Below are 19,040 nucleotides of genomic sequence, written 5' to 3' on the forward strand. Positions count from 1 at the left end.
TGCTATAAAAATGAATATATTTTTGCAAATATATTTTTCCCAAAAGAAGCCCTTCTAGCAGTACTTTAAACAGTTCCTAATTTGCCTAATAGCCATGCCTTTGGCTGTCTTTGCTGAGGAGTGAGCTCCAGGGGTGGCAGAGCACCACGCAGCTGTCCCTTAACAGTAATTCATATTTTCATATAAAACCAGTGTGAGAGTAACTTCTCACCCAGAAAGCATTTTAAATGACTCTCAGTTTAAAGCTTATGCCTAAGAAATCTCATGTATGAGTGATTTTACTGTGCAGAAAAACAGTTATTCTGAACTCTTGGTGGTTTTAGGGGATGTATTTTAGGATATTATAAGATACCCTATTTGCTATAGGATAAATTTTGTTCTTGTTGTTTTACAGCATGCCATTAAAAATCTTGCTAAAACAGAATTGACATTTTGCTATTGGTTCTTCACTGTTTATGTTTCCCTTCATTTAGACAGAAGGAAAAACTTCTGCTTTTGCTTCTAGTCAAGTTTTATTTTTGGACTTTCATGTGCTCTCCCAGTCTCTAGCTGCGAACATGGCATGAGCACATATTTTTTTTTTTTTAAAGGCGTGTTTCCATTTTGTCATTCCCAAATTCATAGAAACATATGGATTGTTGTTTGCCTTTTGCTGAGGCTTGTTGAAATAAAGTTCAGAATTAGTTTGACTCAAGCACAGTCCTCCCCTTCATTTCCAAAGAATTGTTTTTAGGATTCGGGTTACATACGAAAAAAGGAACTGACACCAACTCAATAACATGCCTTGGGTGCTGCATCATTAATGTCTGGCAGGAGATAAGGGCAGGTATCAGAACCAAGCCTAAACTTGCATTTCTGGCAGATGTTGCTGTAGTTGTTGACTGGCTCTTTACAAGGACAAGCTTTGGCTTGATGTCTTCACCCGGCGCTCGCGGCGCAGGGCAAGACGAGGCAGGGCCAGAAAGCGCGAAGGAATCCAGGCTGATGCCTGCCCTCGGGTGTCTGGTTAGGCTGAGAGGGAAGATGCTTTCATTTAATGGGCTGATAAGCCCAGAGTGTGGACTTTACACCTGGCACCAGGCTTTTGGCAAGGTGTGTGCATCTCGGGAGGAATTACGCAAATTGTTTAGCGCTGGGGGCTGTGCGGTTCGCTCCCGAAAACAAAGCCCACACTGTGATGGTTCAGCTCAGGCAAAATGAAAGCTTATGGGTTCCCCCCTCCACTTCCTTAATAAGGTAAAAATATTCCAACCCTCAAGTTTTATAGCATTAAAGCTTCTGATTTCATTGGAGTAGTCTGGCTAAATTGCACTTTATGGACAAATACTGGTGTCATTACTTCATCTGCTGGGTGAACAGTGAATTTGTCATGTTTGGAATGCTTCCTGCAGAGTCTGCTGGGGAGAACTGGTCTCCCTGTCCCACTTTCTGTCTTATTACAGCCCCAAGGCAGTTATTTCTCTTTCTTTTGATGAGTGATGAACAGGATATTGTTTCAGCTCTGTTATTATAATTTTTAATCATGCCTTCTAATTTGTGTTGTATCCTACTTGTGGAAGTGCAAGTAGGAATTTGCAGGAGTTGTCTGAAGATGCAAACACAGGACCGTTGCCTTGTTAATGTGTACTTGGCACGTGTCAAAAGCCATATCTGTGCCTAACAGGAGGGGCTTTCTGACCTGAGCCAGGCTTTTCTCACAGCTTTATTAATGAAAAAATGGAAATGTAATTGGTAGTAAATTGGTAAAGCTATGTATTAAAAATACAGAAAAAAACCTGACCTAAAAAAATTATTGTAAATAGAGAAAAGTTGTACATGAACTGTGATGCAGGTTGGATGATGACATATTGAAGACAAACACAAGGTTTGCAATCCAGGACAAAAACAAAATTAGGGGCTGTTACCAAGGTGAGAAAGGGGAGAGGAATCTGGCAGTAGAAAAGCACAAATAAATCAGTAAACTGTAAAATTCTGTGCCTAATGAAGAAAAAGGTTGCACTTAGAATGTTAGTGTTGGTCTCCTCTCCCCTCTCTGCTCTGCAGACCACTCTGTGTGACCTGACATCCAGAGGTGGCTGTGATTTACAGTTTTTGAAGGTTTTAAGCCATTATGTCATTTTTGGATTGCTACTGTTCCTGTGGTGCAGCTTCCACAGCTGTTGATCCATTTAAACATAAAAAAGCACATTAAAAATCAGAGCTTGGTAAACACATCTGAATATTGAGCTGCTCTGTAAATTTAAGGTACTGAGTTTATTTTTTTCAGATTGCTCTTTGAAAGGTGGCATGAATATGTTGAAATTGTTGACTTTTCATGAAAGTGAAACACTGATGCTGTCCGAACTTCAGCAAAAGGAAGAACCCAACATGACAGTGTATTAGTTAGAATAAAGTAATTTATCATTTTTACAAGATGCTTATAAAAATCAAAAATTACATATACTTTTAGGGGGTTTTTAATCACCATCACAAATAAGGTGATCAAAGCATCAATTGTTTTGTGTGTTCTACATTTATAAATTAATCTCCATGCATCCCTTAGTGTTTATACCTGCAGCACTGTTTCTGCTATTCAGTTGGATTAGGTGCATTACCAAGCAATATTATTTCATTGCAGCAGTTGCTTTCCTTTGATATTTGTGCACCCAGGGTATTTATGAGCATACCTATCTCTATATAAGGGTAATAATGAAAAAGAAAATAAGGAAAAGAGAGAGAGATAAAACTCAAGAAAGTCAAGTGATGCAAGTGAAAAACTTGCCACTGACTGACCAGTGCTCAGCCAGTTCCTGAGTGGCTCCTGGCCAGCTTTCCCCACAATTTATGCAATGAGTATTTGGTCTGGAATATCTCTTTGGTTAGCTGGGGTCAGCTGTCCTGGCTGTGTCCCCTACCCAGCTCCTTGTGCCCCCAGTTTTCCCCCCTGGCAGGGCAGCAGGAGCAGCTGACAGGTCCTTGACAGAGTGTGAGAGCTGCTCAGCAACCACCAAACCATCACTGTGCTCTCAACAGGATTCCCATTTTAATCCAGACAGGGCACTGTACCAGTGCTAGGAAGAAAATTACCTACCCCAGCCAGGACCAGGAGAGGAACTGTGGAAAGTTAATAAATTAACTTTGCAGTTCTGGAGCACCAAGTTTGTGTCCAAGCATAGCCAGCCTATGAATGTTGCTGCATCTTGTGAAATTTACTTGGATTTACCCAAAGTACTGGAAATAAAATGGCAAATTTGTATAGTCAGGGTCTTCCCATGAGCAGTCTTCAGCACCTGAAGTGGATTGTGTGTTGCAGAAGGGAATGTGGGACTGATGGAGGGATGTCTCCAAACTTCACCACCAGGGAAGGGAAGCCCAAAGGGCTCAGTGGGGGCTGACACAGGTATATCATGAGGCTGAGCAAGGGCTGTCCAGCACTGAAATTCTGGCTGCTGGAGCTTCTGTCCTGCCCTGAGACCTGCACAGTCAGCTGCTGGTTGGCTGTGTCTGGCAGGGAGCTGGGGAAGGGTGAATTCCACAGTGCTTCCAATAATTTCACACCTGCATTGCTCAATAGAGCGAGTGTGCTGTGTAAGAAAAGGGGGGAGAGAAGTGTAGAAATGTAAGGAGTGCTTTTAAAAGCTTTACATAATCTTTTCCATTTTACTTTAAAGGCAGAGAGCTGTTTTCAGGCAGGGGAATTTGGCAGATGAGAAATCTGTAGCTGGGTCACAATACCAGCAGAAATAACAACTCCCCCTGTGTGCTTTATGGCATCCCTGGGTGCACTGGTGAGCTGAAGCCACTGCAGCTGGGAGAGGACATCATCCCTGTGGGAGGGATGCTGTGTGCCAGGCATGCAGTAAACTCTTGGCAGAGCCTGCTGGAGAGCCCATTCCAGTGATGCTGGACCCAGCATTGTCTCTGGTTATTACACAGCAGCTGAGTGCTGGGAGCTGTGCACAGCACAAAGGATGATATCTCTGGGTGTAAAAATTAATGCAGTCTCGGGGAACAGCCAGAACAATAAAATTTTACCACTTGTCTGTGAGAAGTCACAAGCTGTTTTTCATATTCTCTTGTAGCCTTTTTCTTTTAGGGTACCCTGAAAAGAATATCAATGAAAATTGTAGCCTCTCATTGTTCGGTTTGCCATAATTTTTTCACACTAAAGTAAGGCCTCTCCACCCTTTTTTCAGACATGTATGAAGCATTTGCTTATGCATGCACTGTGTGAGGGACACTGCAAGGGAGCTCCAAGATTAGTGTTGTACAACTCTTGCTGCTATGACTTTTTCTGCTCCTGATGAAGCCCACACTGTCAGCCTGACAATAGGGCCTTGCTTTTAAGGACAAACTGGTCTTAAAACCCTGTTGATAATTTAATGTTTTAAAACAAGAGCATTCATGTTTCCTGCCGTAGCCTCAGGCTTGCTGGATGTCCCTGTCTCTATTAACCCTCAGATATATGTGTGATTTGAAATAACTTAAACTAGAAAGGACTTTTAACTAGTTCTGATTCTGATTTTTAATTTTTTTTTGTACTGTTTTCATTGCCATCATGGGCTTTGTATCAAGCCAAATAGGTCAGTCTTGCTTGCTGTCTCTTCCCCTGTGAGGAAGAGGTGTAAAGGTGTGCAGAGATGGATTTTTAGCTAAAATGCAGCTAGGACAGAGAGCTGAAGCTCTGCTGTAGAGCTATCCAAGGAGACAGATGGGTAACATCAGTGGGAGCTTTGCCTGCTTGGGAAGCAGTGCCATTACTTAAAATTAGAGGTGAAGGTGGTGAAGCCAAGGACAAAGAGTGTGAACACACCTGCTCAACTTCTGTAAGATTTTTAAAAGGCACTGCCTTTAACTTGGCTGGTGAGTAGAAGGGTTTGAGTGTCTCAAGGAGGTTGGGTGGAGTGGCAGAGGCTTTGCTATGGGCTCTGCTTTGAAATATGTGACAGAACTTTAATCTTTAGCATTAGAATTCTTTAATAATGTTCAAAAGTTTAGCTTCTTGTGAAAGTATTCAGTGACAGCAGGGATACGTGGAGTCTGGTTCCCTGCTGTCTCACTCCCTGCTGACTGCTGGTGCTGCTCAAAAGCCAGAGTAGAGCTGGGTGAGAGACACAACAGCAGCAAGAAGTGCCTCGAATTTGTGTAAAGGGCTTCCAAATTAAAGGACAAAGATAATGGTGATGGAGGCTGGCCCCAGGTTCCTGTGCCAGCTTCACTCGATCTCCAGCTGTAGCAATGCCCCTTTGAGCTTTGGCCACCAAAATGATTTCTTCAGGTAGTGTTGGGCCAGTAGGAAATGCTGCCCGTGGACACTCCTGCTGTACTGGAACATGGAGCAGCATGAGCCATTTATTGGCTAATGCCTACTGGCTAAAACATGCCAAAATTTGTAAGGTTGATATCATCAGTACTGGTAGTGCTGTCTGATCCATGAGCTGTTCTGCAGGTCTGCCTGAGAGGCTCCTGTTCTTTATCAAGTGTTCTTGCCAGGGATGGACTTTATCTCTTACTGTTTCATGACAGTGATGTTAATCCTTCCAGCCTTCAAGCATCTTGTGATTTTGCGGTGTTTAGGAGGAGAGCATCATCCCTAACTTGCTGTGGGCTCTACCCTGGCGTGTGTGAATCACCCAGGAGGTGATGACTGGAGGGGTTTGTCTGTGTGTCTGTCTAATGGAACATGACAGCTGAGCAGCACTTCTGGACTGGCTGTAAACAGCACACAGTGCCTCATTTGTGCAGAGAGGAGCCCAAAGTGATGTGCAGCTGGTGGAGCCTGCTCAGCTCCTGGCCCGTGGATGCCTGGTGTGTGACATTAATGAGCAGAGGTGTTCTGCCACACCTGCTTGGTTCTTCCTGATCTTCTGAAAGAGCAGCCAGCACTCAGCATTCCTCCTCCATGCCATGGAGCAAATGGTGGAGTCAGGAGTGTTCAGCTTCCAGGATTTCAGAGAGCACAGGATCCCCATAGCAATGGCTTTGTGCTGGGGAGAGGAAGCAGAGGCTTGGCTTGGCCCATGGGCAGAGCTGCCTTGAGGGAGGAGAGAGGTGATTCCTGTGGGGGCTGGCATCCTACAGGTCTCCACCTCAGGGTGTGGAGTGCAAATGTGGGTCCAAACGGGATCCAGTGTATGAACTCAAATAATGCTGGATTTGTGGAGAAACCCAAGTTGCAATTCCTCGTTTTGGAGTTGCTCCTGGAACTCCCCTCAGAAAGGCTCTCTGATTCAGAGAGCAATGATTAATCCAGCCTCTGAGTGCTTGTGGTTGGATTTGCAGTTAGTGTAGGTGGGATCTTTCATGAAGGGTGGTGATCCTTGTGTTTCTCCTTGCAAACTCATTCCTTTGCATTTAGCTAGAACGGGATAGAAACCTGAAACTCATTGATCACTAACCAGTAAGGGTTTAATAATCTTATCTTTCTTCTCATGGTTGATATTTATCCTAAATAGATGCTGATCAGGCACTGATATCCTGTGCCTGACCCTTTGGCTTTAGTAAATGCTCCAGTCCTGTAGCAGGTACCCACATCACCAAAACCAGCATCAGAGCCAGCAGTAACAGTACCTGTATGTACAGTCCCCACAGGGATGTCAGAAAAAGAGCACAAAGAGTGATTTGCACAGATGGAGAGAATTGTTCCCTCAGACTGTGACTGAAATGGTCACTAGTGCCCAGAGATGGCTGACACTGCTGGAGAGGGCTCTGTGTGACCCAGAGATGTCCCAGAGATGAATGGCATCAGTGGAGATGGTGGGAAAGTATTGCTCGTTGGTGAAGATGAAACACAGGAGGAGGAATGTTTCAGTCCAAGCCTGCAAAGAAAGAAAAGGCTGTGTTTAATTTTTTTAAGGCTTGCAACTCAATCTTGCAAGTTTACACTGTGAAGCCAAAGCCAATGCAAGAGGCTGTGATTACAGTCTGGCCTAAAATGTGGGAGGATGCTTTTCAGACCCATAATTTACAGCATAATTGGCATCTTCCAAAGCAGCAGATGTTGCAGCTTCTGAGGGAAGGTGCCTGGGAGTGGATAGTGTTTTCTCCAAACAGGGTCCAGGCTACTGTGAATGTTTCCCAAGCTTGGAGTCAGGCAAAATAAGCAACTAGAGCTGAGGGTGCTGTGCTGACCAGGGCAGGAAGAGGGTATGGCAGCTCTGTGTTTGCAGTGACAGCTGGAACTATTTCATTTCTCATTCAGTGATGACTGAATGCACAGAACCTCTACCAGGGCCTGTTGATCCAGAGGCATCATTTGAGGGATCCCTCTGTAGTTGCTCAGTGGCAGCCATCAAGACGAGTCCTTAGAAGTCAGCAACATTTCAAAACTGTGATTGGAGGCTCTGATAAATGTGTCTAGCTAAAAATTAGGTAATCTTTTTCTCCCTCCCTTCCCCCCTTAATTGAGGATCTCTCCATTGTCCCCAGAACTCATGCTTGGTCTTGCATTTGCTATTAAGCTTTTATTTTTCTAGCCCACACTTGAATCACACATTTGCAAGGAGAGGAAACAAGCACATTGAAAAGCAGAAAATGAGAGTAGTTTTCATTTTCTTGTTTCCAATGAATCGGATGCCTTATGCAAAGCCCATTGAGTTCCCTGTGAGTTTTCCCCCTGACTTCAATGGGCTTTGGCTCTGGCTTTTAGCTCCCCTGAAAGGTCCTGAACTGTCTGTGCTGGGGTGACAAGGAGCCTTGGAGAGACAATTCCCAGAGCTCTTCTCAGCCCCTGGCACAGCCAGGTTGCTAAGGAGACTTGGCCTGGCCCAGGCCTGGAGCTCCCCCCTTCCGGGGTTATTGTCTGCTGTGCCTGCCAAGGCTCTCTGGTGGCAGCAGTGCCACTCTCTCAGCCACAATCCCTCCCCAGTGGCCTCTGGCAGCAGCAATTCCTGCCCTGCATCTCCCCTGTGCTGCGTGCTTGGCGAGCAGCCTCCCTTGCCATGGCTGCTCCATCCTGCTCCAGGGTGCAGGGATGGATGGGCTCGTGTCTGCTGGCCTCCCCTGGCTCTGAGAGTGTGGGTTTGGGCCCTGTCACCCACCTCCACACCCCAGCATCTTCACCTCCTGTGGCTGCATCTCTCCTCCTGCCTCCTCCTGCCTCCTCCTGCCTCCTCCTGCCTCCTCCTGCCTCCTCCTGCCTCCTCCTGCCTTCTCCTCTCTTCTCCTCTCTTCTCCTCTCTTCTCCTCTCTTCTCCTCTCTTCTCCTCTCTTCTCCTCTCTTCTCTCTCTTTTACCCTGCCCAGCAAAAAAATAAATGCAAATAAAGCCAAGATGGGGAAGAGATGAGTCCCCGTTTTAGACATCCTCTGTTCAGGGCTTAAATTCCTTAAAGATCCAGTTCTCAGGATTCCTTATGAAGTGTATAGGCTCCAACAATCATTTCCAGTAGCAGGACAGGCTCCCACCATCTCTAGAAGTCCTGCAGTGCTTGGAACTTCCCGGGGAGCTCCTTCCATTGTGCTGGCTTTTGTTTTTGGAACTTGGAATTTTCCAGCTTTCCTGGATTCTTTGTAGTTTTATCTCTTTGAGGGAGGTATTTTGAAGTTTTAGCATTAACAGGCTAAATGACAGCTTCCTCTAAGCCTTTTGGGTGAGGTCTTTTTGTCAGTCACCCCTTCAGATAGCAACTCTGTTTGCCTACAGATAAGTGAGCAGAAATGCTCAAGCCCTGGGCACTTTTATGGTGGTGTAAAATTTAGGTGCTTGTGGCCTTGAATCTGATATATCTCATGTGAGCCATCATTTTGACTCTGTGTTTTGTAGATAACTAATTCCTCAGATGGGGATGATGGTTTTGCATCTAAACTGCAAGCTGGTGTCTGTCTCTTATGGTAGGAACCAGCATGAAACACGTTGGGGGTGATTTTCTGTATTACAGCATATGTTTTTGACTTGATTTTATAACAAATTGTGTCATCAGTAAGATTGTAACACTGAAATGTCAGTGTTCAGGCAGCATATATTTATTTCTCAAGGTGTTTCTTCAATATTAATGAACAAGAGGAATAGTGAAATCAGGTTCCAGAGCTATGAGATTTGTTGCCAGCTTGTTTTGTATGAAAATATTGTTTAAATAACTAGAGATGTATATGGTCACAATGTTTCAGTGATGATCCTGATTATAATTATTCAGTAATGATAATATCGCTTTCATCAACCTTAAAGATTTTTTAAAGGCAACTTTGGCTCCTTTGCTGGTGCTCAGTAAAAAGGAACACACTGTTTCCATCTAATATTAGTGCAGCTAGCTGTTTGAGTGATGATATCTGCCTACAAATGTGCAGCTTGTATTTTAAATGCTGAATAGTGATGTGAGATTTATGAATATGTCTTTGACAGTACTTGTGCTGAGCAGAGTCCTGAGATGTGTGTGGGTTTGCAGGGAGGTAGGATAACTTCAGGATGTTTTTGTATAACATCCTGAAATGAGTATTTCCAGCAGAAGGTGCTGTACAAAATTAAGCTTGGTCATTGGTAATTAGTGGAAGTTTCTTTGTAGCTGTTTTCCCCAATCCTGAGTGTATTTTGTGGGCTCTTTGGACCCAGGTTTGCATGAAGCCCTGCTGGATTTTCATGGTGATGGATTTGTTCTCCTGTGCTGTTTGCCTGTTGGGCACAGGACTGCTCCCCTCTGATGAAGTGGAGGAATTGGTGAACACTGATCCATGTGAGGGAGGGCAACAAAAGTTCATTTTAACACATTTACCCTTAGAGAAGAAATCTCACAAATGGCCATACATATATACCCTTCTGTATGCACACACTGTAATTTTTTTAAATGCAATTGGGGGCCATGAGTGTGAGAACTCTGCTTTTACTCCTTTGCTTTGCCTCTTCTTTTTTGGTAGAGGAAATGCTTGACAGTCATCAATAAAAGATTAAATCATTGATGGCTATCAGGATAAACTAAACACATCTCGTGTGTGGATGCTGGCATAGTAGGAACTTTTCCAAGACGTTTCAGGCCTCGTTCTCTGGTTTGTTAAAGGGCAGAGAATAAGGTCACAAAGGAAATCAAACCCTGATGTGGAGAAATGAAACATGAGGCCTACTGACTTCTAAAAAACATTTTAAATAACATTCTCTAAGGTTTCATTTTATACCGAAGGCAGCTGTAATAAGTTTTGGAAGATGGTGTAAGGTTTCTATTAAAGAGAGATTTTTGCTTGCTTGGTTTTGTACCCAAATGAAGGAATGAGGGAGATGGAATTAGATCTTATTTAGTATAAGGTGAGAAACTAAAAGTTCTCTCCAGAACCGTAAAATAATAATTTATATGTTCTACTGCAATTTACAAATTAAAAAATATGAAACTGTTCCTAGATCTTCGAAAATGACACACATAGCCATGGAATAATTTAGTAACTGCATTGCAAATGCACTTTTGCCACAAGTAAAATAAGACTGCTGCTTTGTAGCGTGCTGCCAGCATAGCCTCAGTGAATAAATTCCCAGTAGATGTTTGCTGCATGCCAAATATATTGGAGTGTATAAAAGATCCCATTGTTCAATGGCATCATTATTTGCTATTATACTCACAATGTTTGCTTGTGAAACAATTTATTGGAGACAAGTATGTTTAAGAAGGAACGCTTGGTTTGAAATTCAGCTGATTTGGCTTGTAATGTCAGAGCTTTTACAGTATATAGCCTCTAAAAATAAATATTTAGGTCTGCTGTTTTTTACTTATCTTCAAAAGAATTCCTGGAGCAGGGGAGAACGGGGAGCCGAGGCTGGGGATGGCCAGTGAGCATTTCACTTCTGATTCACAGAATTGTTTAGGTTGGAAAAGCCCTCTGAAATCATTGAGTCCAACCATTAACCTAGCAGTGCCAAGGCCACCACTAAACCACGTCCCCAGGTGTCACATCTACACACATACATGACTTTTAGATGCCCTCCTTGGGCAGTTCCAAAGCTGGGCAGCCCTTTTGGTGAGGGAATTCTCCCTGATATCCAATCCAAACCTCCCCTGGCACTACCTGAGGCCATTTCCCCTCGTCCTGTCACTTGTCACCTGTCACCTGTGAGAAGAGCCTGACTCCCACCTGGCTAAAACCCCCTGTCAGGGACTTGTAGAGAATGAGAAGGTCCCTCCTGAGCCTCCTTTTCTCCAAGCCAAACAACACCAATTCCCTCAGCTGCCCCCCAAGAGAGGTTGACTGAAAATGTGTATGAGAAATGCTCATGAGAAATGCTTATGCATGGGCATAGATTAGAAGCTGAATTGGCTCACATTAAATACACTTCAGTTTTCCAGAGAACTCTGTATTTGCCTGTGTTTTGGTGAGAACAAGAATGAAGCAGTGTTTCTGCTGCTGTGTCTGGGTGAAGCAGAGAGCAGTGGTGGTGGTGGCACTGATTTAGAGCATTTTAGGAAGCTGAGCTGCTTCATTTGTGCATCCTGCACGCTGAGGCTTCTGCTGCTACTTTTGAGAAATTCCTTTTGGTTTATTTTAACATGTTTTAAACCAAGAATTATCCAAGATTAATCAATAATATTTCTTCTTAATCAATAATCAATTAATTTATCAAAATTAATCAACAATATTTCTTCTTAATGTGTGGAGGTCTAGCCGAGTCAAGACATTTTAGAACTCAGAGGTAACTTAATTACAGTAGCTTAAAAAAACCCAAAAGGAGATATTTTACCTAATTAGGGCTGAGTTAAACCATGGAAAACGAGCAAAGTGTTTAAGCAGGGTCATTCCCCCCCCCCCCCCCCCCCCACACACACACATACAAATGGCTATTCTTTAAATTACAAGTGTAGCGCTCAAGCCATCTCCTTTGAACTGCAGGTTTTGTTACACGCTTTGGCTGCGGTGTTATTTCGGAGGAGTCAGCCAACAGGCTTACAGGGCTTTTTGGCTGGGGTTCACTTACAGTTTTCTTGGCAGCCTTGCTTATTTATGCATCTTTATTTCTCTCTGTTTCTCCTCCGTTCGCTGCTGGAGCAGAGCGCTCCCCGCACCGGCCCATCCTGCAGGCGGGGCTCCCCGCCAACGCCTCCGCCGTGGTCGGCGGGGATGTGGAGTTTGTCTGCAAGGTCTACAGCGATGCCCAGCCCCACATCCAGTGGATAAAGCACGTGGAGAAGAACGGCAGTAAATACGGGCCAGATGGGCTCCCTTATCTCCAGGTTTTAAAGGTGAGGCTTCGCAGATGCCGGCAGCGGTGGTGCCTTCTTTAGAGCGTGGTGTAAATCCAAGGCTTCCGAGTTCTGAGCTTCTTTTGAAAGTGGAGATGTTTATGTTAGAAGTGAAATGATGAGTTAGATAAACGTTTGCTTGTCTGAATGCTAACTGTGCAGCTTATAGACACTGTTTTGCTCCTTTTTACTTCCATGAAAAGTCCTTCGTATCTGTAAGTTTCTGGCCTGACTTGTTCAGAAGAAAATGAAAATCCTTCTAAAAAACATCATCAACATGTTTGTATGGGTAGAAAGCATCCAAAACATACCTGGGACAATCTACTCCATTTCTTTCATGTTTCTTCAGCCTCTTGATTTCAAAGAAACATGGCAGCTGCAGCCAAAAGCTTGCTGGAGGACTGGGCTGTGTGGATGCTGAGCCTGCAGAGATGTCTGGTTTGGAGCAGTGTATTGGTACTGTCATTCCTGCCAGTTTGGAGCAAGCCTGACCAGGGAAAATGAAGCTTTCCTAGCTGGGTGGCATTGCCAAAACTCTGACAGGCTCTGTACCTGCTTGTCCCATGCGGTGCCTGCCCAGGTGGATTCCTTTTTTCCCCATGCTGCTGTTCTCTAACTCCTCGTGTGATGCTGTGGATGTACAAAAACCAAACAACAACAACCAAAAGGAAAAAAAAAAATCCCACAACAATAACAAAACCCCCAAACCCTTCAATGTTTAGAGGCTGATGTGGAATATTCTGGTGACGTGTTGGTGGTGGGACCATAGACAGATTGGTGTCCATTCTGGGCAGCAGTGACCTTGTTCTCCTGTGTTATTGGTCTGTTCTAGCACTCGGGGATAAATAGTTCCAATGCTGAAGTGCTGACACTGTACAATGTGACAGAGGCGGACGCTGGAGAATATATTTGTAAGGTCTCCAATTATATAGGGGAGGCCAACCAGTCTGCCTGGCTCTCTGTTCTGCCAAGTGTACAAGGTAACAACGTTTTTTAAAGCAAGCTGGAAAAAATGGTGCTTTGGGAGACTGCAGGCAGCTTGTAGGATACTCTCTGGCCTTGGTGGTATATGTGTAATCCTCCTTTGGTGATGCAGCTGGTGTTGCACCAGCAGCCATGGAAAAATTCCCACAATATTCTCTGTACCAGAAGCACTGCTTTGGTTTCTGTTTGTTGATCTTTATTCTCTCTTTGGTGTCTTTGTGTCTGTGTGTGTGTTGGACAGTTCTGTTGCTAATTCTGCATACTCGGCAGTTCACACAGAGGGTACTCCTTGAATAATGTAATTACAGCCTAGCAGTGTGTATTTATATATACACATAGGTGTGTATATGTGTGACCTGTTCACATAAAAACCCCCTGGAGCACAAGTCAGGTCAGTTTAGTCACTGTGACTGTGCAGGTGGGAGGGTTGTTCCAGGTCTTACTCACCCATTACTAACTGGGTGAGTAACAATAAAGACAGCTAACTGTGTGACTGCAGCCCACAACTAATTTTACCTCCAAATTGTCCAATAAAAAGGTATTTATTCCCTGATTGTGTATTTCAAAGTAACATTTTTGAACGGAACAGAGATCAAAAGTAGCAAACATTAATTTCTCTAATCCTCCATCACTGAGATCTTGATGCTGATACCCTGACGTGCCCATCTTGGGGCAGCTGGGAAGTTCCAGACCTGATTTGCTCCATTTGAGTTTGGATAATCACTGATACTTGGATTAGTGCACAGTGTCAAGCAACAAGTCTGGAAGATGACCAGTAAAAACCACAAAACATGCAGAGTTTTTGCTCCCCTCAATCTTTAAGATGTAGAAAAAGATGTTTTATTTTCATCTCCCAGTTCTCAAACCTTTGAAGTATTTTCTGTCCTACCCAGAGCCACAACTGAACAAGATCTCTGATTTTTGAGCAAGGATTGGGATACTTTCCACTGTCCTTCTAGGCAAACCATCAAATCTTTCCAGATTTGAGATTTAAATGAGATTTGGCAACTCTTCACAGTATGTACAGTAGTAGTAACTACTCAAAACTGCAGTGCAGTGGGTGATGCAAGGATCTTACAATCTAAGACAGCTACTAAGTTGTCTTTTGGAGCAGAATTCCCCCCTTTTTTATCATTTTTTGAGTATGCTTTTATGGTAAATTCTTTCCTCTGAAACAGGTCTCTACACGTGAAGGATCCCGCATTCTGTCCTACTTTTTTTTCTCTTTGTTTTTCTTTCAACTTTCTCTTGTCATAAAAGAAGAAGTAAAAAAAAAAAAAGATTTGTGGGTGAATTTTTCCATGTCTTTTGATTGCATGCATGTTTAGGTGGTGAGTTTAGGTCTGGTGAAGGGTGTTGATTACTTTCTGAGGTGAGCTGGGACCTGTTGGTAAACGCCTTTTGGATGAGGGATTGTGGATGGGGAAGGAGCTTTGCATCTCTCCACCTCTGCCTTTACCAAGTGCAAAGCCCCGTGGCTCCACCTCCCTATCCACAAAAATTCTCTCAGTGTCTAGATTTTCTCTTGCTTCCCTCTTGTTTTTTTTTAGGCTGCCGGTGTTAACACCACGGACAAAGAGATTGAGGTTCTCTATATACGGAATGTAACTTTTGAGGATGCTGGGGAGTATACATGCTTGGCGGGTAATTCTATTGGGATATCCTTTCACACTGCATGGTTGACAGTTCTGCCAGGTATACACTGCTCTCTTTCTGTGGTTTTTCCTCTTTTTTTTCCCCCCCTCCCCTTGTTGATTGCTGCAGAATTAGCACGGCTTCTGTCTCAAAAAAAAAGGACTTTTACAATGATTTTGGTTTTTTTAAGCGCAGTTGTCTCAAGCCGATGAGTTGTTCTGTCACGTGTTTGCAACTCCAAAAATCAAACGGCAACAACAACAAAAAATGGTGTGGGGTGCGTGGCTATTGCACTTAATTGAAATGTTTTTACATCATCAGAAATGCTAAGGAGCTGCATTTCCTTAGCACTTCAACGAGACAACTGATAATCAGCCTATAAATCATTGTAAACTTTGTCAAGAAGATGAAATTCAGTTCGTTACAAAGTTTGGAACTAATTTGGCCATGGTTGTGTACTGGCTCATTAAAATGCCTGAGCTGTTCAGTGTACTTCAATTCACTTTTACCTATCATGCAAATCTTTCATGGAAATTCCAATTTCAATGCCAGAGGATCATGTACAGAAGCAGTGCCTTCCATATCTTGGGAATCGGCTCCATGCATCTTTAAACATTGCATGCTCTAAGGAAACAAGTAGTCATTTGCTTTTACTGCAAAGCATGTCTTGCTGTTCTGGGGTTGATGATGTTTCTGTCCTTAGAAGAAACAAACATCAATGTGCTTTATTGCCTGAAAATTATTATCAGCTGTTAGAAGATGTAACCGTAGTTGGTTTTGACATTAGTCAAATTTTCTCATTTACAACTGTTGGCAACTGCCTCAGGAGTTCCTTTGGAAAAAAACTTGAACCACCTGAGGTTTGCTGGGTCATCTTGTGCTTAACATTTATTAATTGTTAATCCTAAGGAAGAGGTACAAAACCTGCATGTGTGTGTTGCTGAGCCTCACAGTGTGGGAGTTAAACATTCCCACTGTCTGCAGATAATTTCTTACCTTTTATTGAAATATATTGAACAAGGCAGCTTTATTCCATCTCACTCTGAACCGAACCCCGAGGCCTGTGAGGTGTCACCAAGCAGGCAAAGCAGTGCTTGTGTAGAGCTTGCTTCTGCTGGCTGTGTTTGCATTTTGCAAGTGCTTGAACAGCATTTTTTTTTAACCAATTTTCTTGAACAAAGTATTTTTCTAAGCCTGGAAAGGCACAAGAAAATTTCAGCATGAAACGTGCATTGCTTGCGGAGTGACCACTGATGGCTGTGGAATGCTGTTTATCCGGGGGTTGAATCCCAGATAAGGGATTAGGGACACTGTTTGCACATATAACTGTCTTGAAGATAGCTTCAAAATGGTTTCAATCAGAGTAACAGCTCTGGAGAACCACTCCCTCCCAAATCTAATCTCATAGGCCGGTAACCACTGATGAGGGTGCTTGAAAGACCGCAGTCCTCGCAGAAGAGGGCTCGTTAATTAACGTGTCGCTGCCAATTCGTTTTTCACTTCAATTATGCTTTTTAATCCAGCACTGGGCTCCTCAAAGGACCTCAGGGGAGTTGGGCACCCAGCATGAAGCACAGCTGGTTGAGCAGCTGGACAGCCAGCTCCTTGAAACCCTTTTGAAACCCCTAAGCTGCATTTATAGACATGATGGGGCACTGATTCATCCTCCCTTCCCTCTGTATTTTGAGATCGTACTACAAATTTTGAATAAACAGGCAGACTCAAGCAGGCTCAAGCCCAAACATTTATTTTAAAATTTAGACACTTTTCATTCAGGCTAGCTAATTCACAGTTTTATCTTTGGATGTGCTTTTGTGTGGTTCACACGAATTGCTGTACTTACACATTTTGAACCTGAGCCTAGTTTGAACAGTTTTTGCTTCTCTCTAAAATTATCCTTAATCATTATTCATATGATTAAGGATATTATTCATATGATAAGGATATGATTAAGGCAGTATTTCAATGTATACATATGTACCTACATAGGGAGACACGTGTGTATGTTTGTGTACGCATACATAGATGCACAAGCTCAGTGCAAACTGGAAAATCAAAGCAGTAATTTGGAAAAAATTACTCTCAGATAAAAATCAAAGCAGTAATCTGGAAAAAAGAATTGCTCTCAGATTACAAGATGGCCTAAATATCCAATGCTCTGAATACCACACAAGAATTGGTTATATTTTATATTTTACCATTACTTGCTCCAAGCGCTGTGCCGAACACTGCCTTGTTCTCTAACCCTGTGGCCTGATTGTTCCCTCCCAAAACCTTCCCGTCCAGCTCCTGAGAAAGAAAAGGAATACCCAACCTCTCCAGACTACCTGGAAATAGCAATTTACTGCATAGGGGTGTTCCTGATAGCCTGCATGGTGCTGACAGTGATCATGTGCCGCATGAAGAACACCACCAAGAAGCCAGACTTCAGCAGCCAGCCCGCCGTCCACAAGCTCACAAAGAGAATCCCCCTGCGCAGACAGGTAACAGAAAGTAGATAAAGAGTTACAAAAAACTTATTTTTTACCCCAACAACTAAGCCAGCACATCTGTCCTGCTGGAGAAAGGGAAGCAGGGAGTTAATAAATTATAGCGGATTGCGGGTGGGATAGAGACGAGGTCTTAGCATAACAATAGGTCAACAATAGTCTCAAGGAAATCAGGGTAGGAGAAATGTAAAAACTGAAATATGTTCTGTATAAGCAGTCTGGAGATGAGGAAAAAAAAATGTATTTCAAGTATTTTGGGGCCTGATCCCACAGCTTGTCAATGGAAAAAATGTTACTGCCTTAATGGGCTTTGGAACAGAATCCTATTTAATTGTATATTTATGATGTTTCTAAGGTGATTATTATTGTGGTAACTAGGTACCACATACAGAGAGGTATTTCTCAGGAAGACTTTTGAAGACTGGAGGGAGGGACTTTTATAGCTAGGCATCCAGAAAACACCCCAAAATAGAAAAACACTGTAATAAAGTAAAAATAGGGGAGATACTATATCAGATCTTGGACAGCTTGATTAAGATAATGATGCTTTTGAGCAAGAAACAAAAGCAAGTGCCAGATTTAAAATGCACACAACAGCATCACATGAAATGCATTTTACAATTGTTTGTGGCTGGCAGTGAGCAATTCTGGAGAGGTTGATGCCACGAGCAACAAACCAGTTAAACAAGTAACAGGACTTTGGCTTTATCACAGGCCACCACTTGCCAAAACAGCCTCCATTCCCACACACTGTCCTCTCCTGAAGGATTGGTGGTGTTTTTAGAAGTTGGAGTTTAATAGGTTTTGATTTTCTTGCAATAGGTCTTGAGGCCAGAGCTCTGCATCCCCAGGTTTCAGCCCTGCAGGATGGGGGATGTTGGAATCTGAGGCTGGGGTTCACCTCAGCAGCCAAAAAATTCTGTCTGGAGGGGTTGGATCCTGGCTCTGCCCAGGGAATTGCGGTGTGAGGGTTCACTTTGTGTCCATCTGCACCATGAGGAAGTGGTGCAGGATTTCTGCAGGTTTGTTTTTGCAGCCTGTCCAGAATATTGTCACTGACAGCGTAATACATGTACCTTAAAAAGGGTTCTTCAGCGTGGGTAAGTGTTTGAAATGGGCACACAGAGTGGGAGATTCTGAACAGCAATACATTTTTCTGGACCCTTGTCTCATGATATCTGAATTTCCTTGGTTAAAAGTACCAGGTAGTGGAAGGCTTTAGCTACCATCCTCTGAATTCAGTATTTTACAGAATCCTGAGGTGGGGCACCTGAATGTTTTCCAGTCTGAAAGATATTTGGTTTGTCTTATGAGCGAAATATATTAATTCTTATTTTTTTCTGACTTTGTTTGCCACTTTGGGTTGGGTTTTTTCCTTTTTTTTTTTTTAATTTTATGATTTTACTCATTTGCTTAAGTATCACTGGGACAAAGAGGGACTTTTCACTCTGAATGTGTCAGAAAGAGTGATGAGAAGCCCTCAGCTCAATATTCACACATCTCTTTGGCTAGAAAGATCTGTGTAGATTTCTGGACAAAGGAGCCCTTTCAGATACTGTGTGCTTAGCCAGAGAGAGAGATACACATCAACTGCTTAGATAGGAGACATTTATTAGATTTCTGCCTGAATATAAAAGCCTAATGACTCAGAGACAAGTTGATGGTATAAAAAATACCTAGGGTTTGGTGTGAGCTCAGTTGTGTCAGCTGGAAATGGTTCCTCGGGGAGCAGAGTGTTATTTCATTTCATGTGACAGCAGTGCCAACCACTGCCCTCAGTTTAGCTATTTATCCTTAAATGA

General features: G+C 43.2%; 1 protein-coding gene across 6 annotated transcripts in view; it reads left to right on the plus strand.

Moving 5' to 3' along the window:
- FGFR2 (fibroblast growth factor receptor 2) overlaps positions 1 to 19,040 on the plus strand; it is a 78,635-nt gene that overhangs the window by 38,103 nt on the left and 21,492 nt on the right. For 4 of the 6 annotated variants that reach the window (XM_054276856.1, XM_054276859.1, XM_054276860.1 and 1 more), the window contains 3 exons: positions 11,940 to 12,130; positions 14,665 to 14,809; positions 17,036 to 17,238. In XM_054276856.1, the coding sequence (XP_054132831.1) occupies positions 11,940 to 12,130; positions 14,665 to 14,809; positions 17,036 to 17,238 (539 nt within the window). The remainder of the gene's footprint in view (positions 1 to 11,939; positions 12,131 to 14,664; positions 14,810 to 17,035; positions 17,239 to 19,040) is intronic. The other 2 variants (XM_054276861.1, XM_054276855.1) reach the window with 1 other exon arrangement.

The sequence above is a fragment of the Melozone crissalis genome, unplaced genomic scaffold (assembly GCF_028551555.1).
Source record: "Melozone crissalis strain CALT ecotype California unplaced genomic scaffold, PUWL_Pcris_2 ptg000019l_1, whole genome shotgun sequence".
NCBI lineage: Eukaryota > Metazoa > Chordata > Aves > Passeriformes > Passerellidae > Melozone > Melozone crissalis.